The sequence below is a fragment of the Delphinapterus leucas genome, chromosome 14 (genome assembly GCF_059928025.1).
Source record: "Delphinapterus leucas isolate spDelLeu-1000000601 "Yukka" chromosome 14, BTC_Dleu_Yukka2, whole genome shotgun sequence".
Classification (NCBI taxonomy): Eukaryota; Metazoa; Chordata; class Mammalia; order Artiodactyla; family Monodontidae; genus Delphinapterus; species Delphinapterus leucas.
In genome coordinates, this window is record NC_143142.1 from 51,797,436 (window position 1) to 51,808,356 (window position 10,921).

The 10,921-nt window shown below is 58.4% G+C and overlaps 1 protein-coding gene across 1 annotated transcript in view; it reads right to left on the reverse strand.

Annotated features, from left to right (window-relative positions):
- The window catches only part of CELF4 (CUGBP Elav-like family member 4), a 76,353-nt gene extending 69,235 nt beyond the window's left edge, over window positions 1–7,118 (reverse strand). Inside the window, exon 1 of the mRNA XM_022587033.3 lies at window positions 6,854–7,118. Coding sequence (XP_022442741.2) covers window positions 6,854–7,046 — 193 coding nt within the window. The 5' untranslated portion in view covers window positions 7,047–7,118. The remainder of the gene's footprint in view (window positions 1–6,853) is intronic.
- Between the last annotated feature and the right edge of the window lie 3,803 nt (window positions 7,119–10,921).

Genomic DNA, 10,921 nt, shown 5'->3' on the forward strand with positions numbered 1-10,921 from the left:
CCTGGCCAATAGGGCACTTAGCTCTCCCCCAGCCAAAGGTTCACCTTGATGTCTCGCTCCAGGCCCGTGGGCGCAGACACAGCTGCAGGAAGGGAGCACGATGTTGAACGGGAGGACAGAGGATCTAAGGATACAGGGGTCTGCAGGGTCTGGGAGGGGTGTGTGTAGAAAGGAAACACATCCCTATCACACACACTTCCAGGGGTCCACACACTGCCTGCTTCCAGGAGCTTCTGTGGGGACACAGAAAGATCGGGGGGTGGGGAGTGTGGGGCATTTTCTGCTCTGAGCTGCAGCCCCCTCTCCTTTAGGTGGCTGCTTGGGGCCTCAGTCACTGGACCCCTTCTCAGCCCAAGGTCGCACCCTCTAGTTGGGGTGGGGTTGGCTCCACTCATTCTGAGGTCTCTCCAGCAGGGTACAAACCAGGAGCCCCAAAGTAGAGGTCAGGATGTGCTGGACCCGGGGAGGACGTTCCTGAGGTCCCAAAGGGGAGAGACTGGGGCAGAGGTGGGGGGGGGGCGCTCTTGCTGTGGGACTTGACTTCCAGACGGTGGCTTGGCTGTGGCAGAAATGGGGCTGTTCTTGGGGCCAGAGCCTCTGTCCACCCCACCCCCAGGACCTTCTGCAGGGGTTCACACCTGTCCTCCAAGCCTTTCCTTACACCTTCCCCCTCCCCTCCCCCTGAACTGCACCTCGGGTCAGGGGTCATCTAGGGTAACACCGTGTTTTAAAACCTTGTTTCTTGCTGTCATGGTATCATTTCAGATGAACCTTCAGTGTGCTGTGCCCCCCCCCCGCCCTTTAGCCTCATGTTTCTTGTACCCCCTCCTGCCTGGGACAGGGGCTTCCTAGCAGAACCCTGAGGGGTTTCTGTTCACCCAGAAGCTTTTGTCAAGTGAGTCATTTATTGCCTCTCAAGATTGGAAAATGGAAACTTCTGTATATTGAATTTTCCTAAAGCAGGGCCATTTCATCTGCTGCTCACGAAATTGCCTACCTAGAGCATGGGACTGAATAGCTAGAAAAGTCTGGACGTGAGAAGCCCGGCATCGGCGGGTCCCCAGTGTGGCCATGGGTCTCGTGGGCCCCTGGACCGCAAGGTGAGGCCCACACCCCTCAGCCGGTCCCCAACAGACCCTTGAAGGCCTCCTGACAGCACACGGTCTGGGTCTGTTTAGAAATAAAATAATGCTTAGAGGAGAAATGAGGAACTTAATAGGATTTTAAAAGCCACAGGAACTGACGGGGCTACAGATGGTGGAGGGGCTGGGAAGACGGAGTCAGCCCCGGTTTTATAGTGGGGAATGTGGCCTCGGGGAGGGCCTCAGAGCCACGTCTACATGCATCGTGTCCAACCTCATTTGCTGGCCCAGCGGGACTCCGCTGCCACGAGAGCACCGGCTGTGATGAGGGGGACGGACGCCCTGAAGATGCTGTTAAACGGACAGGGAGCCGCGAGAGGCTGCAGGAGCCGCTTGGCTAAGTGACCGGCCCTCACCTGCCTCGGTGGAAACGAATGACTCACGGACTGTCGCACCTGCGCCCAACCCTCCATGCCTTCTCCGCCCTGCCCTTCCGGCCAGAGAGAGACCGAGACAGGAGGGGGAGACTGAACTGGTGGAGAGACGCAGACATGGGCTCCCAGGTCTGCAAAGGGAGAAGGGGGAGGCAGTGGAAGCTCGGGGGTGGGGGACTTCAGCCCCAGGTGGTTCTGCAGGACTTGGAGGGGTACATAAAAGAGGTCCCGTCACCCTCTAGAAGCTTCCGTGTGTGTGTGCACGTGTGTCGGGGCGGGCAGGGGCGGGCGGGGGGACAGTCCATGGCTGCAGCTCAGGGCCACTCCCCTTGACATCGCCGGAGCCTCCTCCAGGCCCTGCCGCCCGGAGCTCAGCCCTCCTGCTGTGTCCACCCTACACCCTTCCTTCCACGACGATCATCGGGCCTCCGTCCAGGCTCCCCTATCAGGTACAGTCTCAGCTGCCCCTTTGCCTCCCTAGCCTGGGCCTGACCAAGGCCCCCTCAGGAAAACACACCTGATGGGCCAGAGAGGGACCGTGGGAGCCCCTCGTCGGTCCCCACGGTGGGCATGACCGCTTCCCGAGCTCGGGCTCACATGTCTCACACGTTGCTGGAGGCTGGAGTGTGTCTGTGCTCATGTGGTTTCCAGTCTGGGTCTCTGGAGGGGTGAGAGCGTGGCGGCCACCCGGGAGGGCTGCTTTCACCCTTGCTCCTGTTCCCTCGGAAGGGCTCCCCGGTGCCTCCCTGCTCCCTCTGAGGGGGCGGCCCCTTGAACCCTGAGTCCCCTCTTTCCCAGGACTCCCTCCCAAGCCGTCTTGGTTTCTAACTTCTCCAACGCCTCAGCCTGACATCTTGCTGCTTTCTTCTGTCATTTCATGTAGATGAGATACAAACGGGTGGCCCCAGTCTGTGCCCCGCCCCCAGTCACTGGATCCCTGGTGCGGACGTTCGGTTTCACTTCACCAGGCGCGAGTGTGGAATTGGGTGTGTGTCTGTGGGTGCCTTTGTCAGCGCTGAGCGGACAGCGTGTTGGTGGGAAAGGTGTGTGAGCGCCTCCCTCATCTGGGCCCTGGATGAGGCCTGCATTAGCTGAAACTTCTGACCTGCAGCTGGCTACTGGGAAGAGGTGGGGGTGGTTTCTGGTGATGGGGTCAGAGGGGTGTGGCTTCCTAGGGCACAGCTCACATCTGCTGCTATGTGGCTAGGACTGGCGGAGGTGGGGTGGGACCAGGCCTACATCTGCTGTACTGGCCCAGGTCTCAGCCACTCCTTCCCTCCTCAAGGGCTCCTACTTGTTTGCTGACCCCCTTGAGCCCCTCGAGGGGGGCTGGTGGACCCCAGCCCCGGCCTCCTCCGGTTCAGCCCAGGGAGCCCCCAAGCAGGTTTGCTGCCTGAGGCCAGGCTGCTCAGAGCCTGACTTCCTGAAAGGATCCCCCACCCCCCACCCCCCGCATTCTGGCTGCAGGAGCCTTGCCTGGGGGCGGGGGGGTGGGGGGGAGGTGGAGCTTATCCTGTCTTCAGCCGTAGCACTCATTTGGACTGAGACCAGGGAGGATGGGGAGGGGGTCAGGGCTCCAGGACAGCCCACTGCGGGCACCCACCCAGAGGCTGAGAGTGAAACGGAGAGGCTGAAGGGCCCCTGCAGCTGTGGAGACCCAGTTCAGACGGGGACCGTGAACCAGCTCTTGGGGCGGGTGTGTCTGCCGGCTAGGAGGCAAAGGACACAACAATTCACGCCCAAGAAAGCGTCCTTGCCTCTGAGATGGCCAGGGCAGGTGGGAGGGTGCCCTCTACCTGGTTCCCCCCTGTCCCCAGCCTGCCTCACTCCCCTGGTGAATGAACTGGCTTGCTTATTTAGGGGTGAATCTGAGTTGATATATGACTTGCTCCAGCAAGTTCTGTGGGGTTAACAGGATTCTCCTTGCAGCGGGATGGGTCCTGGGGAAGCTCTTTCTCCTTTGGTTTTCTTTCCCCACCTAGCTGGAGCCCTAGCTCTTGGTGGTGGTATCAGGGGCTGTCTCCTCTCTTCCTGCCCAGGGATGTTACAGCTGTGATGCCCTCTCTTTGCCTGGTCCTCCATGGCGTCAGTGGCTTCTCCTTCTGATGGAGACAAGTGCGACCCCTTGGCCTTGTGTTCAGGGTCCCATTTTCATTTTGGGCCCTCACTGTCTCCTGCCAAGTCTACACCTCTTGGTCCAGTTTTCACCTCCTCCAGGAAGCCCTCCCTGCTTGCTCCAGGCCACAGTGGGTTCTCTCTTCTCTGACCCCTGCAGACCTGGTCTCTCATGTCTTATGGGTACGTCCGGGAGCTTCTCGTCCAGACTGGCCCTGCCTCCCTCACCTGGGACCCTGTTCCTCTCCCCTCATTTACCTTGAGAATAGCCCTAGAGGTATGACAAACGCCTGCAGCACCTTCCCACTGTCCCCTGAGTCCGAAAGACTATCCTAGGAGTCAGAGGAATGCAGAGCACCTGGGTGCTGGTTACTGGCAGGCAGGGCTTTGAATTCTGGCTCTGCCACCACCTAGCTGTGTGACCTGAAACAAGTTACTTAGCTTCTCTGTGCCTTGGTTTGTACCTTTAAGTGGGGCCAATAACTTCCACCTCCCAACGTTTTTGTATGGATTAAACGTATTTGTTTAAAGTCCTGGCCCACGGAGGTCTGGTGGTTAAGACTCTGCGCTCTCACTGCTGAGGGCCTGGGTTCAATCCCTGGTTGGGGAACTAAGGTCCCACAGGCTGCGTGCTGTGGCCAAATCAAATCAAATCAACTCAAATCAAATCCCAGCCCTCAGTGGGTGCTCTGTAAACAGCAGCTTTCCTGGATAGTGAGATCTCCCATCCCTGGGTGAGGGGGTGGAGGCCCAGAGAAGCAGTGTCCGGGCCAGAGCTCGTTCTGGACAAAGATGGGAATAGAACCCAGAACCAGAACAAGAGCTGCCGTCCTGTACTCTTCCTGGGGAGCTCCAGCCAAGCATCTAGCTAATCCGGGATGAGGAGAGCCCGGGTGGTGCAGACCCACCTCTCCCTCTAGGGCCATTTCCTCTTCCTGCCCCTCCTTTCTCCTCCCAGCTGTGCCCCCAAGTCTTCCCAGCTCCTTGCCACCTTCCCCTCTACCCACTTTCTCCCAGGCCTCCCTCCTCCTTCTGCCCCTTTCCCTTCACCTTTCTGGGCTCTTCCTTTCCCATCGTGTTCCTCCCCCGCCCCTTCCACTCCCACCCCTGCCTTCCATACCTTTCTCCTGTTCCCATTTCTTTCATCTTTTTAATGTTCACCTCTCCCCCATCCCCTCCCCCCACTGAAGAAGTATTTAATGGATATTAAATTATTTTAAACTTTCTTTTTCTTTTCAAATAGCTTGGTGATGATGCTTACTCAGGATCGTCTCCTTGTTTAATACTGAATATGCAATGAATGGATAGATGTTTAGGTTTGGCTCTCTTTTCCCCCCTTTTTACTGCAGGAAGAATAAAAGACCTGATTAATCTGGTTTGGGGCAAGTGTCAGCACAGGAGATATATGGGAGAAAGGAGATGAGGTTAGCAACTTGAAGTCGGAGAGTTACTGCCTCCAGGGCCAGTGAGGGGAGAAACGGTTTGCATTAGAGCGCAGCGCGGCCTCGCTGGCAGCAGGCTTCCCGACACCCCGCTCCCATCCTGGATTAAACTAGGCCTTCTTCATGCCACCCCGACTTCTCCAGGTGTGGAATATCCCCTCCTTCAAGGCAGCTCAAGTGCCACGTCCTCGTCCTCCGAGGTCTCTGGCTGCCCCCACCTCAGGAACTCCTCCTCTGGGACCGCAGGTGCCACTTACCGTCCTAGCTCCCTCCCTACCAAAGCCAGGGGTCTCTGCTGCCTCCTGGCCCTGCCACACGGACAGGGCGTTGCAGGTGAGTCACTGCCTGACAGGTGACCTGGGGGCCAGGTCCTGCTGGTCCTTTCTCCCGGAGACAGTCTCTGGGAGAGGCCCTGCCTCTGCCCCGTGTCACCGAGGGCACCTGCGTGAGGCCAGACTGCACGCCTCTCTCCGCCAGGGCAGGGGGCCTGGCCCTGGGTGTTTGAGGAGCCTCTGTGTGCAGAGAAAACCAAGTAACTGGACTGCCAGGAGAGGGGCAGGAGCAAGCAGCGTGACCCAGGTGTGGTCTGCAGCATGAGCCCTTCACACCTGAACCATTTTTACTCTTCAACCAACCCACCCCCATGATCGGGGTCCTCGGGATGGGGAGCTCTCAGAGGGCCACAGGGAGGCGCACCTGTGCCCTGGGGCATGGGGCCCCTTCGGGCAGCTGGGTTTGTTGGGTGGGATTCGAGGCCTGGGTCAGGAGGGCCCCAGAGCCATAGAGGCCTTGTGCCAGGGTGGAGGCCCTGTTGGGGCCCAGAGGGCAGAGGCCTGTGCTGGAGGGACCACAGGTCCCAGGGGTGGGCAGGCCACCTGTGGCCACACTACAGTTTCCTCAGGACAAGAACCTTGACTCTGAATTTGCAAATAGCTTTTGCCTATTTTTTGCTCTTAATTTCCTGGAAAACTGGGACGGGGGAGAGGGGGAGGGAGAGAGAAGTCCCTCAGCGCCCGGTTGAGCTGAGATGAGAGCGAGTGTCCAGGCCTAGCCAGGGAGAGCCCAGGGGCATGGTGTGGGCACGGACACCCGGGCCAGAAGCCTGGAGGGTGGACGCTCGGCAGAAGAGCCAGAGCCTGGCCTGGTCGAGCCTCTGTGTGCAGTGGGGGGGCGGGGGGGAGGTCCCCGCTGGTGGATGGAACACAGCCTCCCCTTGGGGCACAGAGGCCTGAGTCTGGGGGTGAGGCTCTGTCCTCCTGCTCTGTCCCCTTCCAGACATCTGCCTGTCCACCTGTATGTAGGTCCAGGGTCTTGACTTCGGCAGCCCCACCCCGCAGTGGGCAGCCCCCCTCAGATTCACCCACTCTGGCCTGAGCCTTCCCAGGGCAGGACTGAAACACATTTCCTCCCTCCCAGCCTGGCACCGTTTCAACTAGTCTAGTCCCATCCCAGTGGGGATTTCCTTGGTGACACAGAGGTGGGCCTACCCTTTTGGGTGTCTTAAAGGGGGCAGTGGAGTGCCCAGGACATCCTACTTGTTTACTCATGGGAAGGAAGGAACCCCAGCATACGGCAGACCCCAATTCTCCCCCATCTTCTTTACTCTGTCCCCACATCTGTCCACCCAGGGCTCCAAAGCCCTGTTCCAACCCTGGGCCATGAGGTCCCCAGGGGGCAGGGGGAGGCGGCAGGGAGTTGCTGCAACGCTGCATCAGGGGGAGGGGAGGGGGGAGGGAAGGAAAGGAGGGAGGGGGAGGGGCAGAGACAAGTGGGCCCTCACGTGAAGGGGGCTGGCGCAGGCAGCTACTACCTCCTCGGCTCTCGCTGTCCGCTGGCTTCACCTGGATCGGCCGGTTCATCTGCAACAGAGCACAGGGGGGCAGTGTTAGAGCAGACACATCTGCACCCGAAGATACGCAGGTGTTCACGGGGACATAGCACACGGACCACACCACCGACACATACACCCGCATACCCTCGCAGCTGCAAACGAGCGGGTCTTCACTAAAGCCCCACCCATCTCCCCTCCCCAGTGTGGTCCCCAGGGTCCCCTGATTTCAGGAGGGTTTCTCAGGATTGGAGGTCTCCAATCCTGAGAGGGACCTCCAGTGGTCCCTCTCCCAGCTTTGAGTACCTCTTGCTGTGATACTAGAATCTGAGGTGTCCCCTCTCTGGCCCACCCTAGAGACAGATCGCTTTGCTTGAAACTAGCTGGTCTCTGGCCGAAGACTAACTCCTGCCCATGTTGGGGCATGGCAGTGAGTTGCACCCCATCCCTGCAGTATCCTGCAGACGCTGGCTGTGGGTCCCAGGGGTGCCTGAGGCTCTGGACCACTCAGCTCCTTGTTGGAGCAGAGCTCAGGGCTGGGGCTCCTGACTGCGGCCAGGCTGTCCCCTCGGGGTGTATGTGGAGTGGGCACAGCTACTTGTCTCACGTGGTGTCTGGGTGCCAGGACGACACCAGACAGGGCCTGACGCCCCCAGCCTTTTAGCCGCCGGCCTCTCTGGAGGATCCGTTTCAATGCCTCATTCAGGCCACTAGGGGGCTCTGAACTCCAGGATCTGGGGCTCCGCAGCCTGTTTTCCATCCTCCGGATGCCAGAGGAGGCATAAGGTGGGCTCTCAGGCCCTGAGGATATTTCACACAATAAAAATGGTAGGAATCACGCACATGGAATTGTATTTTATGTCTTTGCCAGTGCTTTTGCTTGTCCTGTACCTCTCTTATCCCTTACTCTATTTGCATTTCTCTCACAAACAAACCTTGAGAGGCAGGCAGCGCAGGTACTAAATGCCCCCATTTTGTAGATGGAGAAGCTGAGGCGGGGCCCCCTTGTGGCAAGATGTGCCTGGGAACCTGGGTCCTCCAGGGCTATTTTTGGGCTTTTGTCCTGCACCAGGTGACTTTCCGTTGCCAGTTCCCCTTGTGTATGGAGGCTGGACTAGCCAGTCACAAGCTTCCTTCTGGTCTAGGATTCGAAGTGAGCTTTGGTTGCGTCAAGACGATGGGTGGGGGAGCGTGGGTGCCCGTGACTCAGCAAGGTGAAGATGAGGCCAGGGGAAGGGCAGAGCGACGCAAGGAAGGACAGAGGCGGGAGGCAGGGCACAGAACAGAGGAAAAGGAAGCACAGGTGGCCTGGAGGGTAAGATAGGATTCTGGGGGGGCCGGTCCACTAAGAGGGGGTCCGGGTGCCATTGTTTGCCAGGAGGTCCCCACTCGGCACCCCTTATGGAGTTGAGGGAAATGAAGGTACTTGGTATGTACGCTCTGCCCACGGAGGAAGGTGTGGGTTTACGGGAACCTCCAATTAACAGGGAGAAGGAAGAGGGACATAGGAAATTCCCAGCTTCATTTTGGGGGTCCTGGCTCCCCCATAGACCACCTCCTTTCCAGTCCTTGAGCGAAGGGTCCAGGAGGCTGAGCTTGCCTCTGGCTGTGGGAGAAGGGCTGTACTCTCAGGTTCCCGTTCTGTGTCTTCGGAGACTCCACATCCAGCCCTTCCCTAGGCTGTCCCTCCTTTCTGGAACACCCCTTCCTCCTAGTCTCCCCCAAAGCTGCAATAGTCTCTTACTCCAGAAAGGCCCCACGGCTGACCTGGACCCAGTTCTGGCCATTGTATTCTCCTGGGTATATTTCTATGGCTTTCTTGCTTATGTAATTATTATAATGCTCCACGGACGGATTATTATCTCTCTCTTGCCAATGAAAAGCCAAGCTCGGAGGAGTGGCAGATCCAGACTGCAGCCAGGGTGGGTAGGCACGGTGCTACCATGATAAGTTATGATGATGGGGTGGGTTGGACTTCCTATGTTTCACCTCATTTGACCCCAAAGCTGCTCTGAAAGGAGGGGGTCAAGGGAAGATGTCCATCTGGCAAGGGGCAATTGGGCCACCAAATTGAATACAACCCCTCTGCCTGGTCCCCCAAATCTGGCCCCCACCGCCTCTTGCATCATTCCATTCCTCACGACCAGGAACTTTCCCCCCCCATCTGTTCCTTCGGCCTGTGAGCTCTGTTCCCATACCCCCACCAGCCTCTGGCCTGAAGCCTTCCTGGTACTCCAGGGGGAAGAGTCCTGCAGGAATTCTCCCTTTTCCGTATAGAATGTACAGTCAAGTTGGGAATTGAGTTGCAAAGGGGGCACCGCACTGCTACACCTACAGGAACACGAACAGCTGCTACAAAATTATATTGTTGGATTATCATCACTTCCCCTAGGATGCGTGCAAATAGATAATCTTTAACCAAGGAAATGGAGTTTCAGAGAGGTTAAGAAACTAGCTTGAGGTCACACAGGTGGTAAACGGTGATCAAGGTGAACCCAGGACTCTTAACACCAGACTACATGTTCGGGAGATTCTGGGAACCAGACGTGACAGGCTTAGGAAGGGTCCAGGAAAGTTCAGAGTGTGGGGAAGGGGGTGAGTGGTGAGCTGATTCAGGCTCCCCGGTAAGGAGTGGGGCGTGAGGAGGGGCAGGTAGAAGAGTGTGAACCAGGCTCAGCGGGGCTCTGCTGCTGTGGAGACGAGGGAAGGAGGAGGCCGCAGAGGAGGCTCCGTCCCTGGGGCCAGAGCAGGCCCAGGCCGAGCCCGAATGCTTAGAGGCAATGCTGGGAGGAAGGGCAGGGACCCTGGGAGGACGCCTCCCCTGGCACCTTGTTTCTGAGTCCCACAGCAAATCTCTATAGAGAGCAGAGGGGGTGAGTCCTATGGACGGACAAGGGCTGGGGTAGAACTGTTTCTGTTGTAATGGGACCCATTTTCCATGGTAAATTAAACAAGGCAAATGCAATCTGCCTGTGCATGGAGCCTTCCACCCTGGGGCATGTCATCCTCAGGCAGTCAGCCACTGTCCCGCTGTCCTTGACACCTGGGCACTCGTGAATGCTCTGCCCCAGGCTCACGGACTTAGGCCTGATTCCCCTCAGTTCCACCCCCCACCCCCCAGCAAGCCCTCCCTGACCAGGCCAGCCCTGGACGGTGCTCCCAGACCTCCTCCATCACTGGGCTCCTGGCAGTGGGGACCCAGGGGCTCATCTAGCCTCCCACCTGCCCTCAGCCATGGTCTGGGCACCCACAATGGAGCAGAATTGCCCTGGTTCCCATGGACCTGTGGCTCCTGGGGTCATATTTCATGTCCTATTATTATCTAGGGATGGTCAGAGTCCATACAGCCTTTGCAGGGCTGTCAGGGTGGTGCCAGGATAGATGGAGAGAGAAAGAAATCCCGTGCTTTCTTAATTCTCAGCAGAAATAAAGTGTCAGGCTCAGCTGGGAAGATTTCTTAGGTAGAGCAGGCTCTGTACAGATGCCTCGGGCCTGAAGGGAGATCTCCCTCCTTCGGCCCGTGTTTCTCTTCCCTGTTCCAGACTCCAGACCCATCTAGCCTCGCCTGGGCCTGCTTACATCCTGGGGAGCAGAGGGCAGACCATGCCGCAGAGATGGGCAGTGAGGCATGAACGGTGAAGAAGGGGAGACAGGATACTGGTAGGAAGGCGGGAGGGGCAGTTGCCATCTCCTTGCCCATCTTCTAACTTTGACTGTGGCCTCAGGACCTCTTGGCCACATGAGCCCCAGGGCATCCCCTGCAGGTGAATGTCAAGGATGCTGGGGCCCATTTCTTGGTGCCTTTCCTCTAACCCATCCCTTGCTCCTCTGTCCAGCCATCCCGTCCCTCTCAGCCACTGTATTATCCTTCTGGGAGGGCCTGGGCCTGGGTCTCGGGGGGCTGGGTCATCAGCATCCCCATGTTCCCCAGTGGCCTTCAGCCCCGGTTGTGCCTCCAGGTGCCTGAGCTGGGCCGCCTTCCCTGGGTCAGGAACAGCTCCCTGAAGCCACCCTCAGGCT